This window comes from Phragmites australis, chromosome 8, assembly GCF_958298935.1.
Source record: "Phragmites australis chromosome 8, lpPhrAust1.1, whole genome shotgun sequence".
NCBI lineage: Eukaryota > Viridiplantae > Streptophyta > Magnoliopsida > Poales > Poaceae > Phragmites > Phragmites australis.
Window position 1 is genome coordinate 37,571,843 of NC_084928.1, and position 23,031 is coordinate 37,594,873.

At 41.0% G+C, this 23,031-nt stretch overlaps 1 protein-coding gene across 1 annotated transcript; it reads right to left on the minus strand.

Annotated features, from left to right (window-relative positions):
• Positions 1-473: 473 nt before the first annotated feature.
• Positions 474-21,466, minus strand: LOC133927445 (callose synthase 3-like). The gene is made up of 42 exons (XM_062373911.1): positions 21,351-21,466; positions 20,973-21,231; positions 20,780-20,880; positions 20,413-20,537; positions 20,222-20,315; positions 19,988-20,098; positions 19,748-19,879; positions 19,567-19,659; positions 19,346-19,437; positions 19,039-19,165; positions 18,708-18,845; positions 18,553-18,629; positions 18,372-18,465; positions 17,871-17,993; positions 17,637-17,751; positions 16,905-17,239; positions 16,762-16,814; positions 16,615-16,675; positions 10,148-10,229; positions 10,024-10,073; positions 9,856-9,942; positions 9,385-9,510; positions 9,097-9,285; positions 8,852-9,012; positions 8,179-8,302; positions 8,000-8,100; positions 7,437-7,566; positions 7,189-7,340; positions 6,580-6,689; positions 6,345-6,470; positions 6,165-6,233; positions 5,905-6,079; positions 5,382-5,526; positions 4,737-4,856; positions 4,538-4,656; positions 4,318-4,401; positions 4,001-4,113; positions 3,691-3,920; positions 2,800-3,609; positions 2,666-2,716; positions 2,216-2,401; positions 474-1,033 (listed from the first exon to the last, which is right to left on the minus strand). The coding sequence occupies exons 2-42, from the start codon at positions 21,184-21,186 to the stop codon at positions 785-787; spliced, it is 5,874 nt and encodes a 1,957-aa protein (XP_062229895.1). The 5' UTR covers positions 21,187-21,231; positions 21,351-21,466; the 3' UTR covers positions 474-784.
• Between the last annotated feature and the right edge of the window lie 1,565 nt (positions 21,467-23,031).

A 23,031-nucleotide genomic window follows, 5' to 3' on the forward strand; every position in this document is an offset into this window, starting at 1 on the left:
GCTACTGCACTTAAGATGAAACGGGAACAAATTTCACTTGCTCTATCTTATCATCATGGCCGTACTACTTGTTGCCCAACAGCGTGACATCAACTTGGAATGGAAGAACAAAAACTGGTCGCTGTTGAAGTTGGGAGCCACCTCACCTCAACTCATGGGTTTCTTTCTTTGCTTCAGAGGACGACGACATGGTCAGCAATGACAATCACAGGGCTCGGCTACCTACATTTCCACCCGCACAAGCAACCAACAACCAGTTTTTCATTTTTTTTTTCTTTCCATCAGTGGGGTGAATATCGAGCACAGATCATGCAAGCTTGGCATACTGCACAAATTTACACCACAAAAATAACAGTCGCAATGAAAAACACGGACCCAGCTAGACTTGACTTTTGGACATCTGCTTAGGTTCCGTCATAGTCATACTGAGATCTCACTATCTATCAGAATTAGATAACCCGGACCCAGCAATGTGTAGAAAAGAAATTAATTATACGCGATATCTAGAACACAGGGTCTAGTCTACTACATATGTTTCAGGCATATCTCATTCTCGCTTTAGCAGCCATACAACAGTTTTACATACTAGGTGCAACTGCAACACTTCTGCTGATTCTACAGATACACACAAAGTCTGAAAACGCTACCTAGCCTAGTGTACCGTACTCCCCAGTCCCCGATTCTCTTGATCTGATAAAACCATCCCATCAGAGCATACAAACAGAGTTTTGGGGAACACACGGTAAAGTCCACCATCGACGACACGCAGTTTGTCGGTGATAACCTACTCCTTGTTCCGGGTTGATCGGTCTTTCTTGTGCCCTCCAAGGATACGGGAGATCTGCAGACCTCTGCTAAAGGCCTGGTTGAACAGCATCCTGGTTTGGAATTCAGACACGAATGGGAACCAAGCAAGGAAGGCGATGGGTGTGAACAGGAGGAGTCCCATCAGGATCTCGTAGCCCCGGGCAAGCGCCTTGATCGATCCCCAGAGCCCAATCTTTTGAATAGCAGGCCTGATCGCTTGGGCGATCTGCAAAAGAAGGCAACAACAACAACAACAACAACAACAAAGCCTTTCAGTCCCAAACAAGTTGGGGTAGGCTAGAGATGAAACCCATAAGATCTTGCAAGTCTAGTCATGGCTCTGGCACGTGGATAGCTAACTTCCACGCACCTCTGTCCATGGCTAGTTCTTTGGTGATATTCCAGTCTTTCAGATCCCTCTTTACAGACTCCTCCCATGTCAAGTTTGGTCTACCTCGACCTCTCTTGACATTATCCGCACGCTTTATTCTTCCGCTATGTACAGGCGCTTCTGAGGGCCTGCGTTGTATATGCCCAAACCATCTCAAACGATGTTGGACAAGCTTCTCTTCAATTGGTGCTACACCAACTCTATCACGTATGTCCTCATTCCGAACCCGATCCTTTCTTGTGTGGCCACACATCCATCTCAGCATGCGCATCTCCGCTACACTCAACCGTTGGACATGTTGCCTTTTAGTTGGCCAACATTCTGCGCCATACAACATCGCAGGTCTAATTGCCGTCCTATAGAACCTGCCTTTTAGCTTCTGTGGTACTCTCTTGTCGCAGAGGACGCCGGAAGCTTGGCGCCACTTCATCCACCCGACTTTGATTCGATGGCTCACATCTTCATCGATTTCACCATCCTTCTGCAGCATCGACCCCAAATATCGAAAGGTATCCTTCTGAGGTATCACCTGCCCGTCAAGGCAAACCTCATCTTCCTCGTGCCTAGTAGTACTAAAATCGCACCTCATGTACTCAGTTTTAGTTCTACTAAGCCTAAAACCCTTCGACTCCAAGGTCTGTCTCCACAGCTCCAACTTTCCATTTACCCCCGTCCGACTATCGTCGACTAGCACCACATCATCTGCAAAGAGCATACACCATGGGATATCACCTTGTATATCCCTTGTGACCTCATCCATCACCAAAGCAAAAAGATAAGGGCTCAAAGCTGACCCTTGGTGCAGTCCTATTCTAATTGGAAAATCATCGGTGTCACCATCGCTTGTCCGAACACTTGTCACAACATTATCGTACATATCCTTGATAAGGGTAATATACTTTGTTGGGACTTTGTGCTTCTCCAAGGCCCACCACATAACATTCCGCGGATAAATAAATCAGGCATGAGATTAAAAGAAGGGTTGAGGGAAAGAAAAAAACGTGTTCAGGTACTAACCAGGAGCAAACCCCATCCAGTTGGCATGAAAGCAAGGATGCAAACAAAGATGTCGAGAACTGTCATGTGAGGGACTGCTATCAAGATTACAATAATGGAGATAAAAGTTATGAATATGAGACCCTTGATCAACCGGAAGACAAGCTGGAACTCTGCACTGAACCTCCTCCTGCCAACTGATACAGTCTGGAAAAAAAAATCATAACTGAGTGCTACAGCTAGAGAGAGGGTTCGAGCAGTTAAACCACAGAAAATTCTTATTAAAAAAAGGATTTTTAGCACGATTCTGGCATTTTGAGAGCTAAAATTTAAAAGTAACTAAACTGCTTAATTTTATAAATCAGAAGGAAATCTGTACTACATAAGCACAATCACAACCAAACCAGTGAATACTCTCTAGGGCCTGTGCGTACTAGAGTTAAATGAAGAAACACTAAAATTGATAATTACCTTCATAACGAGCAAAATAACGAAAATAACAACCCATGAGAAGCAATAAACCTGGACAGGGGCATTAATTAGAAAAACTGCATCAACAAAGAACAGATGAAACAACCTTATGATAAATAAGATAAGTAGATTACCAGAACACTGCGGGTATCCTTGGTTATATTATTGGTTATGTTCAAATGATACACAAGTCCATATTGGTAGATAAAGAAACGAAATGCAAGCAGTATTTCAACAATAGTACCACGCTTCCCAGAGTGACGAAGAGGTTCCTGCTCTTTTTCCCACCATGACTCCCAACTTTTCTCTGGTGCCACACCAATACCTCCGCGATTGCTGATCCACTTGTTCCAATCAGTCCAGTCATCCACAATCTTCTGCCACTCAAATCCAGAAGGATTGAATAGGAATGGTGCAAAGAGCCAAGTGCCCACCATGAACCACATGGAAATGGTGATTAAGATGTATGGTAGAGCCCCTCTATATGGCACCCCAAATATTTCATACACAACTAGCAAAATCAATAGCTCAATACCCTTGACAAAATGGCTGCGAGAATACAGTCGGTAGTTGTCAGCGAATTTGGCATGGAACACCACAAATCCACGTCCAGTGGCTCTATACTCGGCTCCTCCATGGAGTAATGTCCTTCCATAGTAGTGAGTTTTGGTCCCAAGTGAAAATGTGAAGAAAACAGATGCCAACTGAAGTTGCATTAGTACAAAGTCACTCAATGCTGTTCTGAATCCTCTCTCTAGACCAATTTCCATCATCATGGGTAGCGCCATCAAAAATCCAAGTTGCACGAAAGACTCTGACGCAAGGGCAACCTGGAGAGGTGCATTGTGCACAAACCTCCTTCCAGTAGCCAGTGCTTCATCAAGTCCACTAAGGACAAGATATAGCCGCCCATAGAGGAAAACATATACAGTCCAAACTGTAATCTGAGTCGAAACAAAAATACTAGAAAGGTTAGGAGTTAACTAATGATTCAGAAAGTGAGAAGTTCAATGTCAATAAAGTACCATTGTACTGAAGTAGAAACCAATGGTTGTATAGTAACAAGACAACATCCTGAAGAAATCAAAACGGTGTCCCAGCCGATAGATGTCACGGCTCATCGTCTGCTCGCCATTACCATTTGCTATCTTTGCCTCAAAAAGCGATATTTGATTAAGACCTACATCTCTTCCCTTGCCAACTTGCATATATTCATGATGAGTAACATTGCCTTCGCGCAATGTGGAATTGAATCCTGCATCAGAAGAAGCTACATCATTACCAGAGCAGTTACAGATTTCCAAAACTCAAGCAGCAACAGCAAAAGGTTAGTACCTGCAAATATGTCCTCACTAAGATTGATAATTTTGGATGCTTTACTCACACCACCTCTTGTAAGGTGGAAAAGACGATCAAAGATATCAGGATGGCCATAGTGAAATCGAACCCTAGCAAAGAGGTGTTCAGAAAAAGATTGTCAAGGCCAAGATCATCAAAAGATCTTGAAGAATCAAGTTACTGACCAGTACTAGTTACATAGGGGAGAAAGAAAAGGAAAAGAAGACAATTCAGACGATTCACAAGAACAAAACCAATACACAACAGAATGCCATACCATGAATGTACTATGAAATATTTTCTAAGACGGATACCTCAATGGATTGGCAAGCACACGTTGTCCTATAGTCACGAAACTAGTCTCCTGATTTGACATGAACCATGCAAGGGATGAAACACTGCAAAAAATTAGCAAAAGCTAATCACAATAGGAAAAATGGAACGCTACACAGACCACAGCTCAAAATAGTCCAAAGTAATGACATAGGTACATAATTTAATTATACTTCAGAAAAGTAGAACATGGAAAATTACCTGCCAGTAAATATGTGTTCTCTTACTCCAAGTATTGATGGATATCTCACACCATCATGTTTTTCCTCGAATTCTTGTAGAAGATTCCTCATTTTCAAAGCCTCCTCCATATAGTGCTCCTGCCATGACAGCTCGACATAAGCAAAGGCACAAAATATGCAAAATGATTCCTAAAACCAACAAGTGCTCAAAGCTGTACCTGATTCATATCTATAGTTTGGAGACATTCGCCTCGTGTGAATATTATTGCGTGGTTCTGATTTTCTGGCTTTCCTTCACCTAGAATAGCATTACCTGGCAGTTTTATCTTGTAGATGACCTACACAGGAAAGACAGGTGGCAAATAAGTGCAACACATTTTGCACCAATGAGACCGTGAGAAAACATTCCTTCCAAGAAGAAAAAGGGCACTATAAATTGGATAAGTCATCTGAAAGATGTTGAGGTATTCTAGATAGAACACAGAACAGTCCCAACATCCACAAACACAATGAAACAAGTATTTCAATTAAAAAACCATACATCACCAAACAGTTCAGATGGATTCATCCCAGACAAAAGGGAAAAGAAACAGATTTCAATGTGTTTTGAGCACTTTAGCTGTGGCTATTAGTGACTAGAAAAGGAATTAGTGATTAGAAAATAGGTATTACAATATCAGAGCCAGGATTATTTTCATGGCATGCCCATTTAATCTTCCACAAAATTCTTCCTCCACCGAAATTCAGTGCATCAGATTATATTTTGGGTAAAAGTAAGAAGAATTGGCCAAAGTATCAACCAAGCTAAAACAGAACAAATGTCACCCAAGCAATACTAAATTAACAGAGCATTTTTGCATTACCTGATCAAGACTCTGACCAGACTCATTAGGTTTTGTAACAGAAGCCTTCACCAATGCTGAGTAGTAAACCTTTTCAACCTTCTTGTTCCGATCTTGGCTACGCACTTCAACTTCATCAATATAGGCAACCCGAAGCGATGGATATCTGCCAAAATGCCGTTTCTGTTATTTCAGTACAATCATTTGCAAGTAGCTATTGGATTGTAAAAAATAAGAGGATAGAGAATTTTGCAGGGTATGTTGCTGATCTGAAAGGACATGAAACACGAGAACACCTAGCCAAAAGTAGGACAGCAACCAGCACTGTAATAAATGAGCTTCGCTATTAAACTATAGACAGTGCTATACCTTAGATTATTCTTGCTCACTCAGCATACTGAATGCATGCAGAACAATACTATTGCAGTACAATAGTGTTTCTTTTCAGATTTGAGGGTAAAATTTGAAACTGGAGCAAACAAAAGGAATATTCACATTTTACTCCCAGAATAGAGCTTTTCAAGAATTTTTCAATGAAACTCACGTTGTCATTAGTCTCAAAATGTCATGAGCGCAAGTATCGCCAGATCGTTTCTGAATTCCATAATGCTGGCATGAGACAACATATGTAAACTTCATGTCAGCTATAGCCTTGCATTGAATCATTAATTGTGAGTCCTCCGACATCAGTTCAGTTGTTCTGTAGCCTTGCATAAGATCTAATGAAAACAAGAAGAGAAGTCATCACATACGTCAAAAAGTCTATATTCAAAACCACGACATAGACTGAACTATTAGAAATACCATCATATTTGGCCATATCAAGAAAAGCCTGAAGCTCCAAAGCTTTTCGATAGTACATCATCCCTCTTACTGTGTAGACAAGAGCAACGATCACAAAAAATAACTGAACATCATACATAGTTCAAGAGGTTTCTTGAGAGAAAAAATACAAAGCTACGCCACACAAGAGGTATAACATACTAGTTCTTGTCAATGTCTGTCCCCTGTATGATGCCCAAAGACGAAGCTCCTCTTCCAATCCTTCATCCTCACGGAGCTCCTCCTCATTCTTGCGCTCCACCCTTTCGAGGAAATTTTTCCATTCATCTTCAAAGAGGTTAATGAACAAAATGTCAACTTCAAAGGACATCAGAGAACACCAAATGAATCTTACATCAGAGTCAATACTAAAATGCTACAAAAGGGAGAAAATAACCTGGGTAAATTTTCTGTAAGTAGAAAAGGATAGAAACTCCATCCTCATTTGGCTCTTCTAGATTTTGTGATGAGAAAAGAACATCTTCCTTGTAATAAGGAGTCAAGACGCTGCAGTATAGAAATTGTTACAGCAAAAAAAAAAAAAAAAAAAAACAATCAAAAGATTGAATCAAACATCACATCTTGCAAAAGTGACCTGACCTGGTGAAAAGTATTGTGAAAAAAGGTGCAGAAACAAACGTATGCAAGCCAAGATGAAGCCTCTTTTTTTTCTTATCAAAAATAAAATAAAATAAATAGCTAAGCATACTCTAGTTCAAACGAAACACAGCTACTAAAATAGAATCATTCCAGATACCACCTTTTATTTTTGCTAAAGTGACTAAAAGGAAGGACAACATCAACATTTCAAACAGACAAAACTGAAACATCATAGTATGAAGCCATCATGATAGTCAATATATGATATTGCCAGCAGAAAACTGCATGCTGAGAAAAATATTAGTATGACAAATTTATGACTAACAAGAAGCTTTGAGAAGAACATAAGTTAGTGCTGAATTAGTGTGTAGCATATACAAACAGAAAAACAGTTGTAAAAACTTACGAGAAGGGCAACATATTCCGCACTTTCGGAGCATTTGGCATCTCCATAAAGAGAGAATTTGCAAAGAATGACATTCGCCTTCTGGCATCAAGGTTCGTAGGGACATCCATAGCAGACTCCTTCACAATTAGCAGAAGATGAAGCCTCTTTATCTGAAACATATATAGTATGTATCATTACAACAACAGGAAGGACATAATCATCGTATCAGAAACACTTTTAAATAAAGACGGGGATGAAAATCAAACCTTTTCAGTCCATGCATTTGATTCCTCCATGGGGAACTTAATAGCTTTCGTAAACAATTGATCTTGCTGATCTAGCGGTGTAATTCCTTCGTGTCTTCTGTTATTCACACCATGTATGGAATCCAACACTCTGTAAAAAAAAAAAATACATATATCACGAGCTACCACAACATTTCAAGAGAAATCAAACGATCAATTCCAATAATCACTACATACCATCACAAAACACTACTACATAAATCACAAAATAATCACTACATACCATCACAAAACATAACTACATAAATCACTAAATTGTATGTAGAACTGAAAATAAACTCCAGCTTTATATACAAAAAGAAAATAACATTGTGCAACTCCTTGCAGCAAATAGCAGCCTAGTCCTAGGAAGTAGGAACACTATAATTTTCAGTTAATATGGTAAACAGCAAGAAAGCAAGCAGGTCTGCATTACAACAATATAATGGCTGTGGCATAAAAATGGATACAGATAAGTAGCATGGTACACGCTTTATTATTCCAAGAAGAATATCATGAATTAAAACAGAAGCTAAACTCCTCACCCCCCGAGCTGCTCTTCCTCCATTATATCCCTTGTGACCACTTCAAGCATATCTTGGAACAAAATGACAACTTGACCCAAGTCTTCTTCCTTATTCTTTTGCTGTATTCAAAGAGAGAGATGCAGTGAGGAGTTATCCTTTGTGAATACAACCTAAAACAATGATGGCAAGTGTAATACCAGTAACTCAAGTAAATCAACAAACTTCTTGCTCAGTGCAGGAAGGCTCCTCATGTTCAGATCCTTTATAAGAGTTCCCTCTGCTATGTGTTTATCCACGGTATCAAAGATCTCTTTCAAGACACTGAAATAGGCATAAAAAAGGAACTTCAGCCAAACAGATTTTGTAGGACTACGTAAATTTACAAATATGACAGCCATCCACAAGGTGGCCCCTCCATTCAGATAAGTTTACTCCTTTTCAGGTTCAACACCTCCAAACCATAACATGCTGTGAAGGTGGACCACCACTGTGTGAAGAACTAAGGTTTGTGAAGGCTTCAAGGAACAGGGCTGGTATTAGTCCCGAGGGGCAGATGCATTGCAGCATAACTTCACAAATACACTCTAAAGTTGCATGCATGACAATTGAGGCCAAATTCAAGACTCAAACTTCATATTTTTCAATTATCATAGCTTCATCTTCTTCATACTAAAGGCTATTGCGTATGTTTTGAGCCTCGACTTTGGATGGAGTGTTCAGAGTGGAATTTTGATAAGTTTAGGTTTAGTGCTATGTTGCTTTCAGTCTAGACTAGGAGTTATCATGTAATCTACATGTTTGGCCCCTGGTCTGCAACAATTGAGTTCCTATTTCCTTAGCAAATAACAATTCTAATAAGATAAAACATACACTTTCTCACGCTGACCAAACACTAAAGTATTGATGATGTTTTTGAATGAAGCATAGCATTCTCTGATAGCATATGAAAAATATGGATCCGATCCCATTCTCTTTGTCAGATCACGGTCTTTTCCACCGCTGTCTGCCGCCATATCCAACGCTATTGGAATCTACAATCCAGTAAATAAACAATAAACACCTGAATCCACAAACATAGTAAGTAGAGAAATTATGGAGAGATCAAGAGGAGACACCTTGCTAGCAAGTAGGAAAGGTGGCCATTGGAATATATTCAATTCACGATCTTTACAGTATGGAACAAGTAGCAAATCCATCTCCCTGTTATCTATGAGATCTTCTTCACGGAAACTTGTGATAATTAGGTTCCACATTTGAGCAAATCTTGCAGCTTGTTTCTCTTCCTCTTTTTCATCACCAGAAGCCTAAAAACAAGTGTCAGATAGCTGATAAATATTGTTTGTACAATATTGATCTACCAATAATCTACCCATAATACCAAGCTTCACACTAGAAATCCATACCTTGGGTTTCCTGGTAAAAGCGGCCCGGAAACCTTTACCCTTGTTTGCATCAGAAGGGATCAAGCGTTCATTGAAGGCCACAGGCAATGATTCAAAGCGAGATCTCAACATTCCTAGCGTTCTTATCTGATTTTGTTGACCAAGGAAGGAGTATACCGTAAGTTCCTCATGATAAATAATGCTCCATGACATTAAGGGAATAAAGAGTAGAGCATGAAGGTATCACTAAAAATAAGCAGAACTAGGTAAAATAATTAGAAATGGTAGCTTAAAAGAGATGGCTAAGTTAAAAAAAAGCACCCATCCTAGAACTAAGTTTTCTGATTTTCTAAAAGATGCAATGCAGTTTATCAGACAAGAAAACTGTTTCAGAACCCAAAGCAGGGCCAGCACATCAAATCCGTCCAATAGTGAAGCAAGATACTGAAATATTTTACTAACCTTTATTTTTCAAAATAATATTTTACTAACCTCGCCAAGACGACGATAAGCCCCATAGATACCACCAATTAATGTAGAGAAAAGTGCATACCAAATTTGGGTGTCCATGAAATATACCTGGACAATTTAACTAACAAAAATCAACATATGTGTTAAATAAGTTCTTTTTACGAGGGACGAGGGGGTGTCGAGACATACCAGAATTATTGGAGCCCAAAGTGCAATGACAACACCAATGTTGTTACTTCCTGCAAATTATAAACATAAATAAAAACGCAAGAATAAATCCAAAATGGAACATAGGAAATTTCAGGATGAATACCATGAGGGAAAAACTCATGCCATTGGAACGTCCTGATTGGTTCTCTCATTATGTCTTTGGTTGGTTGTACCAGAGGCTTGATCTGCAAAAAGAAGTAAGAAAAGATGAATAACCAGCAGCAGTGGAGAGCTTAGTGTCCAGAAGGCTTGGTCCTCCTCGAATCCCAAACGAATGGACAGCAGATCTTCAACCATTCAACAAGCCCTCCTGTAGCTTTTGACATGTACAAACTGGTGTTGATGCTCATTTATGTGTTTAACATTTTGTACATTCAAGACCAAGGAATAGCTTCTGTTGGGAATGTTAATGCATAACTGAAGAAATTACATATTGAGTTCCGCACACCAAAGTTCAGGCAAAATCATAAGTACTTTCTAGACAGCACCGCACAAACAAATTTCAACATCCCTCTCACACAGGAAGCATATGCAGAACTATAGATACTTCATAACACAATACGACATGTTCAACAAAGCCATAGGCTCACAGATACATGGCAATATTGTTGGGGAACAACAAGTTACTCCTCAAGCAAGTTCTATGCATTGCCTTTCAAGTCAATCACACCTCTAGCTCCTATTACAACCATTTGGAAATCAAAATGCAACAAGAAGCTGAAAGTATTCATGTGGCAACTGTTCATGGACAAATTGAACACAAGAAATATTTTGAAGAGAAAAAACAACAAAATTCAAGGAGAAAACTATAACTGAGTTCTATGGACCAAAGTGAAGAGGAAACAATCTTCCACCTGTTCTTCACATGCCCCTTCAGTGTCAGATATTGGAACCATATAGGAATAAACTAGAATCACAATACAAATTTCTTCAATATGATCTAGCAAGCAAAGATGAATTTCGCACAGCTGTGACGCCCGATCTTCTCCTCCCCTCCTCTCTCTCTCTCTCTCTCTCTCTCTCTCTCTCTCTCTCTCTCTCTCTCTCTCTCTCTCTCTCTCTGTGTGTGTGTGTGTGTGTTTGTGTTGTGTGGGGCCCAGTCGTCACCTATCTGCTTCCTCCCCGCCGTTTCCTCCTCCTCAGCCGCCCGTCGTCTGAATTTCCTTCGATTCCGCGCGATAGTAATGGAAGGAGGCCACGATTGTTTGGAAACCGACGCTGCATTGAAGAGGCAATCGCTCCAGTTCGTCTTCGTGATGGAAAGTGGACAAAATCAAGGAAACCGAGCCAATTTCCGTCCGCCTGCTTCAAATGCCCCCAATCCGTTCAATTCCCCCTCTCCTCTCTATAAAACCTCAATTGATCCCTCAGCCGAGCATCCTCGCACTCCACCGCGCCCAATTTCGCAATCCTCATCGAGTTTCCTCAAACTGTGAGCCCTAGCACCGTCGCCGAACCCTTTTCTGGACCCCACCGCCGTGGCCGAGTCGCGCAGAGCTTTCCTGACACCGTCCGAGCCTTCGCCGATGCTCTCCGTCCGCGCATCGACGTCCTCGATCGTTCGCCGTCAAGCTCCGACCTTCGCTCTCAGCTCTGAAGGCCGCCAAAGCTCGCCGTTGAAGCCTCGCCGTCACCGAGCCTTCCTAGTCTTCCCCGACGCCCGATAAGCCATCAAACGAAGTCGCCGCACCCTCTGCTTCCGCTTCCACCGCTCGTCGACGTCGTCCGACCACTGCAGCGCCATCCCCGCCGTCTCTGGCCATCCTCCGTCACCCCGAGTCGTCGTCGTCGTCGCCGTCACGCCAAAGAAGTCCAAGCAGGTCTCTTGCCATGTCATCTCAATAGGTGGAGTAGCTGTAGATCCAAGCAAAGTTAGAGATGTTTTAAACTGGAAGGCACCTCAATCTGTCTCGAAGATCCGGAGCTTTCTTGGATTAGCTAGGTATTATCGTCGATTTATAGAAGGTTTTCCCAAGATAGTCAAGCCACTCACGAAGTTGTTACAAAAGGACAAGAAGTTTCAATGGTCCAAAGCTTTGAAGAGTTGAAGAATAGATTGACCCCAGTGCTTGTTCTACCGTATGTTCGTAAGAACTTTGATATCTATTGTGATGCTTCTCGACAAGGTCTTGGATGCATTCTTATGCAAGAAGAAAAAGTTGTGGCTTACGCATCAAGGCAATTAAGGAATCATGAGAAGAACTATCCAACTCATGATTTAGAACTAGCCGCAGTCGTCCATGCTTTGAAGATTTGGAGGTACTATCTTGTCGGTAATCGGTGTGAAATCTATACGGATCACAAGAGACTAAAATACATCTTCACCCAGTCAGACCTAAATCTAAGACAACGCAGATGGCTAGAATTGATCAAAGACTACAATGTAGGAATCCACTACCATCCTAGTAAAGCCAACGTAGTCGCGGATACTTTGAGCCGAAAGATGTATTGCAACACTATCATGGTGCAAGAATCTCAACCAGCTTTGTACAAAGAATTCCAGCAACTCAACTTGGGAATTGTCATGAATAAAGGACCTGTGGTCATGGAAATCAAGTCTACCTTAAATGAAGATATCCGTAAAGGACAATTGGAAGATAAGAAAATCAAAGAGATTAAACAGAATATAAAGGGAGGCAAGGCTCCTGGATTTTCTGAGGATGATCAAGGTATCATATGATTCGGAAAACGCATTTGCGTACGGGACCAAAAAGAGCTTAAGGATATAATTCTGAAAGAGGCCCATGAATCAGCCTACTCCATCCATCCAGGCAGTACCAAGATGTACCAAGATTTGAAAGCACGATATTGGTGGTATGGCATGAAGCGTGACATCGCAGAATATGTAGCCCTTTGTGACACATGTCAGAGAGTAAAAGCAGAACATCAGAGACCTGCTGGATCACTTCACCCTTGAAGGTTCCCGAATGGAAATAGGAAGATATTGGTATGGATTTCATCGTTGGGTTACCTCGCACCCAGGCTGGCTACGATTCAATATGGGTAGTAGTAGATCGTTTGACAAAGGTTGCTCACTTTATCCCAGTCAAGACCACATATACAAGTGCACGGCTTGCAGAACTGTATATGTCACAAATTGTTTGTCTTCATAGCGTACCCAAGAAGATTGTCAGATCGAGGCACTCAGTTCACTTCGCGATTCTGGCAAAAACTTTATAAGTCCATAGATACAAAGCTAAACTTCAGCTCAGCATACCATCCTCAAACCGATGGCCAAACAGAAAGGACAAATCAGATCCTAGTGGTTTAGAAATGAATTCTTTAATAGGATAAATGCTTTAAATTTGTTTTTATGCATATAAAAATTAGTTTATTTTCAGAAAAATGCAAATAAATTCCATAAAATTGTTTTAATCATTTCTATGCTATAAAATAATTCTGTAAAATTATAAATAAATGTTTTAGGCCTTTTAAAAATTAGGTTTAATTCCAGAAAATAGTTTTTGTCATTTTTAGTCGTATAGATTTTTGTCTGGCCATAGTTTTCGCTTCGTTGCTCCGATTTGGGCGGTTTTTGCACCCAAATCTTCCTATTTTTGTGCTCTAGCTTGTCCCAGTGTTCGTTTTATGTGCTTGCTTTGTTTAGTGGTGCTTGTTTGCTCGCTTGTAGAGAAGTTTGTTCCGGAAGCGTTCGAGAACATCCAGGATCAAGACTTCGGAGATTTCGAGCAACTCATCGGAGAAGGCAAGTGTCCTTGAACATTTTGCGTCTACTTTTATAAAGTTTTGATTTACAAATTGCATGCTCGTCAACATGATATCCCATTGTTAGGGTTTACTAGTTTTTCCTCAATCTTCCTTGTAGTCGTAGATGGGTTTTTCATATTGGGTAGAATGTGCTTAGTGATGCTTACTCATGAGTAGTATAGTAGATTTATGTTGATATTAATGAACCTTGGTAAAAGTGCTTAGACTAAGATAGTAGGGTTTGGACAAGTTGGCGTGTTGATTGGCCTGTGGATGTGTTCCAGGCAGAATTGTGGGCTTTCGGATATTTGGTTATTAGCCTATTGATAGGTTGATGGCAGTTTTTCCCAGACCATATTAAGGACCGGTTCGTAGTGCGACCACCAATGAAAACAGTACAACCACAAGCCCGGTATGGGACAGGCCCAGCCCAGTAATTCGTTTTTCTCTCAGCATTGTGAACATCACTTGGTGGTACGGGGACGGAAGGGTGTACTTCCTAGAACCGTAAGGCGCAAGAGGAGGCCTGTGGGGTGAAGGGTGTACTCCACTTATATACGGCGGTGAAACCTCAGCAGTCATCACGTGCTGAGAGAGGCGTTGGAAAGGCTTTGCAGTAGAATCCTGGCCGCACACCTCGGAATTGTGTAAGTGTTTGATCGACACGGGCAAAAAGGAGGACACGTCTTGTGGGTAAAGAGTACGACCTCTGCAGAGTGAAAACTGATATATCAGCCGTGCTCACGGTTATGAGCGGCATGGACTCCTCACATGATTAGTCGGGTGGTTCTTCGGGTCAGTCTTGGGTTGGTTTTGGTGGATCATAGTGGTGGGAACTGTGATTCCAGTTAGCTTTGTTTAGAGGTGGTTGGAACCTCGATTGTAGAGCAAGGTGGTGGGAACCTTAGCTCTTACCTTAGAGAAATTATTCACATAGAAGTAGTTCGCCTTTGCAACTATTTACAAATAAAATAGCATTTATGCCAATAAACCTTTGAGTTAAGCCTATCTTGATTTTTGGCTCTCATGTCGTAGTTTTTCCCACACTTGCTGAGTATTCTATGTACTCACACTTGCTCTATCCTCCATAATCATGTCGTGGCTCAGAAGCTGATGACTACGAGGACTTTCCTGAGGATGAAGCTGAGTTCTAAGCTGGCGGCTTTTCGATCGACTTCCTGTGGAGTTTGGGTTTTGTGCTGAGTTTAATTTTCCGCTGCTTTGTAATCTACTTTTAGACCTTTTGAGTTATTGATGTAATAAAGTACGTTGTAATAATGGATATTGCGTCTGCTACTCGCTTATAACGTCACTACATGTATGTAACTTGATACTGGCATGTAGTCTACATTCGATTTGGTCTTAAAACCGGGTGTGACAACAGCTATTCTTCATGGAAATTTTGATGATGGTTGCTTGGGAGATCCGGAAACAACGGAATGGCTTGATCTTCCAAAACACAAGGCCATCCTTCAGGGAATGGAAATTTTGCTTCAAAGAGGTTGCCAATCTCCAAATGCATAGAATGAATCACACTTTCAAACTGAGCTTCTCCACCTGCCTAGTTTAGCCCTATTCATTACGGATTATTGCTTGCCATGCATGCTGTAATCTTGCCTAGTTTAGTCACCCTGATTAGGGTCCTGTAATCCTGCCTTTCATGGCTGTACACCGGCTCTATATGAAATCGCCATCCCGGCCTCTCCTGGCAGTGCGATGCTTGCGCGGTTGCGCCCCTCTCCTGTCTCTCTACACTTCTAGACAACACCGCACAAACACATTTCAACATCCCTCTCACACAGGAAGCATATGCAGAACTATAGATACTTCAGAACACAATACGACATGTTCAACAAAGCCATAGGCTCACATATACATGGCAATATTGTTGGGGAACAACAAGTTACTCCTCAAGCAAGTTCTATGCATTGCCTTTCAAGTCAATCACACCTCTAGCTCCTATTACAGCCATTTAGAAATCAAAATGCAATAAGAAGCTGAAGGTATTCACGTGGCAACTGTTCATGGACAAATTGAACACAAGAAATATTTTGAAGAGAAAAAACTACAAAATTCAAGGAGAAAACTATAACTGTGTTCTATGGACCAAAGTGAAGAGGAAACAATCTTCCACCTGTTCTTCACATGCCCCCTCAGTGTCAGATGTTGGAACCATATAGGCATAAACTAGAATCACAATACAAATTTCTTCAATATGATCTAGCAAGCAAAGATGAATTTCGCACAACCATTCTTTATGGAAATTTTGATGATGGTTGCTTGGGAGATCTGGAAACAACGGAATGGCCTGATCTTCCAAAACACAAGGCCATCCTTCAGGCAATGGAAATTTTGCTTCAAAGAGGTTGCCAATCTCCAAATGCATAGAATGAATCGCACTTTCAAACTGAGCTTCTCCACCTGGCTAAACTCTGTAACTTAAGTCTCAGACCCCCCCCCCCCCTTTCTTTTACTTCAAGTGCTCCTTCCTTCCCTTGTATAGTTTCCTCCCTCCCTTTTTTCGGCCTACTTAGGTAAGTGCTGAATGCTCTCTCCCTTGTATCTTTATTTGTATATAATAATATTATTTTACCACTGTAGGGGCTTCCCCTACAGTCTTCCCTCAAAAAGAACATGATGTGATATTCTGATTTGCACATTATCAGTTTTCTAACGGTCAAAATCCACAATATATACACTTCAAAAAGATCATGGACAATACTCAACCATGAGATTTTTTATTTATTTCTGTTCTTTAATAATGAAAATATACAAGCAATGATGGCACAAACTTCATTGTACTGAAATGAAGCATCTATAGATATAGGTATAACAAACAAGATACAGCAAATGAATGTTTACCTCGATATAGAAGCTTACTGTCAATTTCATTGCTAAAAGAAGAACCCAGAACATGGTATACCTATCAGGACAACGGTGCTCAGTAACTGGATAAGATGTAACACTAAATGAAGACAATGTGTAGATGAGGTAGCTACTTTAACATACTTGAAGAGGGAGAATGCGCCTTCATGCATTCCTCTGCCAACAAATAATCGAGGCTGCAGATAAACATTGAAACTTATTGGGAAAAGGGTATCAAGAATCTCAACTATCTAATTAACAGCAGAAACCAATAGGTGGAATTATACCTGAGACCACCACATCATGAAAGTTATGACTTTAACATTTGAACTCTCTAGGAACCTTCTCAGAAATGGGAAAAGAAATAGCATTGCAGCAAGCATGTTTGGAGCCAAATATACCACAACAGCCAAAATGTACAACGATGGCTGATTCTGACCATCACCAAGCCAACTCTTTATTGTTCTTGCAAGACCAGTAGGATTCTTCCAGGTGTATGCATAAGTTACAGGTAAAATCACAACCCATGCAGCAGTTGATATTAACTTCAAGACATATCGCAGTTTGACTGCAAATGACATGCTTCTTCTTGCTTTCCAGCCAAATACAATGTCCAGGATTGCTGTTAAACAGATCACAGATTGACTTACATTTATGAAAATCTGCCTGAACATAAGAAATATACATGCAAATGAAAGGACAAGATGCTTCTCTCTGACAAGCAATGCAGTTAAACATATTTGGTAAGGTACATGCCTATCAAGGCTGCCAATATTTAGTAGTTGGTAAAAGCAAAAGACAGGCAACGAAAAGGCAATGGAGTATGACTCAGGGTATGTCTATGAGCATAAAGCTTGGGAAGGTACATGCTGCTTTATCACGAAGAGCACCAGAAAAACGAAAATTGCTAACCAGATTGGCATATCAGAGTTCTGTAACAACTACTGAGCTCCCTACCAAACAATGCATTGGCAAATATGCGAACAGGAAGGAGGGGTGATGGGGGTAGGATCAAATACCTTGACCCAACTTCAAAATTGCAGCAGTTATAAATATGCTCAAAACTTGCTTAAATACTCCGGCATCAAAGATATCACTTGGTGTGCCACCATTCCAAGCAAGTAGAATCATGGCCTATATTAAAACCAAATAACATCAGAAATATGTGAAACTAAAGGGATGACAATGTTTAGTAAAGTGAGAAATTAAAAGAACTGTAACAGAGTGAAAGTGCACACGAAAGAGCAACTAACCTGTAAGGATAATATCAAGAAGATCCACATTCTGTCAAAACTGCGGAATATATGCCAAAATGAACGTATCTCCACAAAATTAACCTTTCCCATCCAATGGACGCTACCCACAGATCTGTTCTCCTGGATCACAGCAAGAAAAATGGGTACCAATAGGATTGATATTCCAAACATGTTTGTATTTTTGCTTGTTTTATGTTGAAGCAAAACAATATGCATCACGCTAAGTCATAGATCTTTAGCAAGCTAAACAATTTAAAAGACAAGGCAAAAGGCAACAAGCAGATCGAATCTAGCAGAACAAACAAATACCCAAAATGAGTGTCTACCAAAAAAATGAAACAAATATCATGGAGCACCTGACCAGAATATTCCAGTATTGTCAAGTTCAATGCCTGAGTACTTAAGCGAATGTAATATTATACATCAGAAGAAAATATTAATGCTCTAAAGTTACAACAAGAAAGAAGTGCGGGGATATTTATATTAACAGGAACCTACTCCAATCAGACGATTAGTATAAGCATCTTTGGGAGTTTTGAAAAAATCAGCATCAGCTCTCATAGGCCATCCTAGCCGGAAACAATCCACTGACCTGACAAGCAATACAGGAATAGTTTGGCTTTCTTAAAAAACTGGAGCACAAAATTGTAAACAACAATTAAATTTGATCGTCACTCACCAAAAGTACTCATTTAGATCGTCATAGTTTCTCCAATGTGAGTGTTTTGATTTTATGGTCTTGCTCCTTTCAGCTTCCTATTTAGTTTCAAAAACCTGATCAGATTGGAATGAAAGTACGATAACATCCGAAACCTAAATATGCAGCGGTTATACCTTCTCTATAACTTTGTATATTGGAGTCACAACTTTCATCAAAAAGGCCTCTTCACCACCACCATATGCTGGTTTAACATTTTCACCAGTCATTGGGCTCACATTTCCGGCCAGCATGCCATAGAGTTCAAAAGCCATCTATTAAGATGCAAAGTAACACTTTCACCGATCAAGATGGACTCACCAGAATAAAACTTATACAAAAAGCTTCATACCAACACACTACTCCCAATTGACTGTAAAAAATTCCTAGGATATGATTGTTACTATTGATAAATTGAAGGCAAGAAATATCAAGGTACGTTTAGAAAAAGAGCATAAGTTATCTTACATGATGGTAGATGTAGCAAAGACACTCTGGCATGAATCTCAAGTTAGCCGCCTCCCCCCAAATCAGGAGGTATAGGCCCATATAAAGAAGCTTACGCTGCTGGACTTCCTGTTGGATAGTTGGCAACCTAGAGATCAATTGGCCAAAACTTTTAGAGAAGCAGTAAAACTTATGAAGAGATGTAATACCCCTTTCAGGTAGGAGCAACATTAAGGATGAAATAGCGTAATTGTAAACACTTCAAAAAGCTAACAGCGCCAAATGCATGTAACCACAGCTCTTGGAAAACCAGTCCAAGTGATCCTACCATAAACTGCTTTTGCGGCCGAGGTACTTGCACCACTTCTTATAATTCTTAAATAGTTTCTTCATTAGAGCATCGAGAGCCCGGTCATCTAACTGAAAAACAGAACGCCAAGAGACCACATGAATACATCATCACATATTAGTATCCCAATTGGGGACAGATCAAAAGAAAAGGTTCATTTGGTTCCTCTCAAAATTTCAAATGAAGAACTAAATATGCACCTTTGGTTGTTGGCCAGCCTTCGGTATGTGCCTTATGTGCACATTTGCAAGTGACAGTATCAAATGTTCCCTTTGGTTGGATACATTATCTTTCTGCAAAGCGGGACGTTTTCAGGGCAAAGTACACTTCAACACAAATAATTCACAAACAAATGAGTAACTGTTTCTCTCACACACTTACCTGAAATCCAAACATAGCCTGAAGCCAATCAAGAAGGTCTTTGCCAGTAGTCTTCTCATCAGGCTTCTTCTCATGGTCTTTGGGCCACGGCAGGCCTCTAATATTCCGAAGAGCATAAACAGCAGCTTGAATCTACATAAATTATGAGTTGTACAAAGATAGTAATAGTTTAATTGCTAAAGGTGCAATTCAGCCCTAAAGATGGTATTTTTTTTAATTAGACTCGAGATAGACGAAAACCTCCGGATATCGCATAATAGCTTGATCAGTACTTTCAGGATCGAGCGGCAGAATATTATAAGGAACATACAACTTTTTCTGTTCTTCAACTTTGTTGTGTGTATCCAAAATCTGTGTAACAATTACAAGCACAGAAGTTGCACATGAAAGTTCTGTCACAATTCATAAAAAAAGGCAAGACACGGTAGTATGAATAAACTAGAATCTGCGATAACATTAGAAATCATTATGTACCGCTTGATCAACTTCAACAGACTGTGAAACATTAACAGCTTTCAAGACCTCAAACAAGACAGCAGCTGTTTGATATGCTTTGGTGAGCAGAGCACTAAGCAAATAGAGTACAGTGTCAGGGAAGGAGCAACAGGTCATCGGCATGACAACAGGTAGCATAATAAATAGGCCGAACACAAGAAGGGTCTCACCGGTCAGCCTTGTCAGCAGCATTTTGAAGTGCTTGGATGTACTTCTTGTAGTACTCACGATAGAAACGTTGCATCTCACGAGCATCACTCTGGTGCACCCTTCCCTTCAATGTAGGATCGTTCTCCTAAGGAAGTGAAAACTCAAAGAGTCAAAAGAGGACGCGGTTTATTTTAACATAGAACAATGCGTGAGTTCTCGAGGGACTAAGAAAAAAGAAATGTGCAAAGTTTAGCTTATGAAATTAAAGGAATCAGATTCCCTATAGAGCAGCAGAAATAGCATGTACGCTAGTGGCCTTGCATTGCATGGTGTCATGGATAGTAAATGTAGCACTGCAGGATGAATGGTAAAGAAAAAGATTTGTACCCTCTCCAGCCTTTGCAGGAGCGCGGTTTTAAACTGACGAACACCACGGCCACTTGAATTCGGGTCCAGCTGGTGAGCCTTCTCGAAGGCGTAGAAGCGACCTGCGCCAAGAAACGAGGGGAATAAGCGCGCGCATTTGTGGAATCGATATCTGCAAGGTGGAGGGGATTCATCGGACGCAGATGGTACTTACAGAGGTAGGCGACGCGTGGATTGTTGGCCTCGACCTCGTTGGCGACACGGAGGATAGGCGCGATCTCGACGAGCGAGGAGGGCACGATTTCACTGTCGAAGATGGACTCCCCGAGGTTCCCGACCGTCTGCGTCCGCAGCAGGCGCCTCCCGCCGGACGCCCCCACCCCCGCCGGCGAGGGCGACATGTCCGCCCTTCTCCCGGGCGCCGCCATCGCGCCGAGGCCTCTCAACTTGGCTTCGCCTCAAACCTCAAATCTCTGCACCACCATAGAATCCAAAAAACAAAAACAAAAAATTAGAAAAGAAAAGAAGAAGACCAAAATGTGGAAAGCAGAGGGCGGGCGGGATGTGATCTCCGGGAGATCCTGCACTGCACCTGACTTGGGGAAGGCGAAACCCTAGATTTGCCGGCGAGACGGGGTGTGATGTGAAGGCGCAGCTCTGCCGCTGCCGCTGCCGCTGGACAGGAGCGGGAGCGGACTGGTGTCAGCAGCGGAGAGGCAGTAACGGAAAGGTTTTGCTTGGGTTTTGAATTTTCTTTTTCTTTTTCTTCTTACAAAAGCAAAAGTACTTTTGGGCTGCGAGTTGAGGTGGTTTCACAGCTCTGCCACTGTACCACCATCCTTGCGCAGGGGCAGTGTCGTCATTAGGTACAGCTGCTGAGGGCATTTGTTTGGCGCTGAACACGTGGGTCCACGCACGCACGCACGCAGGCTCGTCGTATTTTATTCCTGCGCTTTGCAAATTCCAATTCCAATCCCGTTTTTGTTTGCTGAAAATAAACTAAAAAGTTTGAATATAAATTTCCTTTCTGCCCAGTAGAGAAAAGAGGAGATGCCGCATTACTGGTGATACTAATATATGAGTTTACTATCCATTGTGCTTCCATTAATTGCTATACAAAAGGACTTATAAATGCGAGATGTTTGTGCATGGCACATACAATGCCATGCAAATGTCGTCCGCCTATACATGCGAGATGCATGTGAAAAATCGAACAACTAAGAAATAGCATCGGGCAAAGACTAGAGATTTGGCATATGGCTCCGTGCAAAATTTTCAGAATCTAGCCGGTCACAATTTGAGAGAAGGCGCCAGTTCCATCCAAATTTTCAGAAGCTCACTCCCTCTCGAGGAGGTTGATAAGTACGAAGGATCAGTGGTTGACTTGAACTATGATCTCAAGTGGGATGAGAGAGATGAAGGTAAGAGAAGTTTCTATGGTTTGTTCTGTTCACCGTTCAAGGCGAGAAATCAATCTTCAATAAAGCAGGGAGAAATAGATGTAATTTTTTCTGTAGATGTACGTAGAGTAAAAAATCGAAATCGGAGTTCGTATGTAAAAGTTACGCATTTTTTACTAAAAACACTCTAGTTCAACATTTCGAAAATAACATCATCGGTGACAGGTCATAATTGTGACCCGTCACCTATGACTTGCATAAGTGACGGGTCACAATTATAACTCGTCACCTATTACCTTTAACAATGAAGGTTAAAAGTATAATATAATTTGTTTCTATCACAAGCACGTGATAGTCAAGGTATTAAGGGAGTCACACGTGAGGCTGGGCGTGGGTTCGAGTCACACGAAATACAAAGACCAAAATATGTTTGAAAATGATATGGATTGGGCATATGCGTGGGCCTTGTATTAGGGTGCCTCTCGGGTGAACAAAAAAAATTTAAACTTTTTTTCATGTCTAAAAAATATGAAACATGGTCAACAATTATAAGTGACATGTCACTATTATCACCCGTCACTTATGTCAGTTATATATGTATCACATTAGTGACGGATCTGTATCCGTCACCCATAACGACTCATCGATGATGCGTTCGATGTGACAGGTGTATGATCCATCACTTATAAGAGTTATCATCCGTCACCCATATGCCTTTTCACATAGTGCGAGCTTGCACCACAGGTCACATCAGGACATGCTGCGTGGTTAATATTGGAAGCAAATTTTTTAATAACTTTCTATAAAAGACCTTCGTATCATTAAGGGAAGAAGATTTTTAGTATGACCCGGTCTGACGGTCTGATAGCGGCG

What these genes read in the sequence shown, in the direction of transcription:
- LOC133927445 (XM_062373911.1), bottom strand. Translation starts at nt 21,186, where the DNA reads ATGGCGGCGCCCGGGAGAAGGGCGGACATGTCGCCCTCGCCGGCGGGG. An exon ending in CGGAATATGTTGCCCTTCTC is followed by an intron (nt 6,690 to 7,188) that starts GTAAGTTTTTAC and finishes TCTATACTGCAG; the next exon opens with CGTCTTGACTCCTTATTACA. An exon ending in TAGTGAGGACATATTTGCAG is followed by an intron (nt 3,921 to 4,000) that starts GTACTAACCTTT and finishes CTTCTGATGCAG; the next exon opens with GATTCAATTCCACATTGCGC.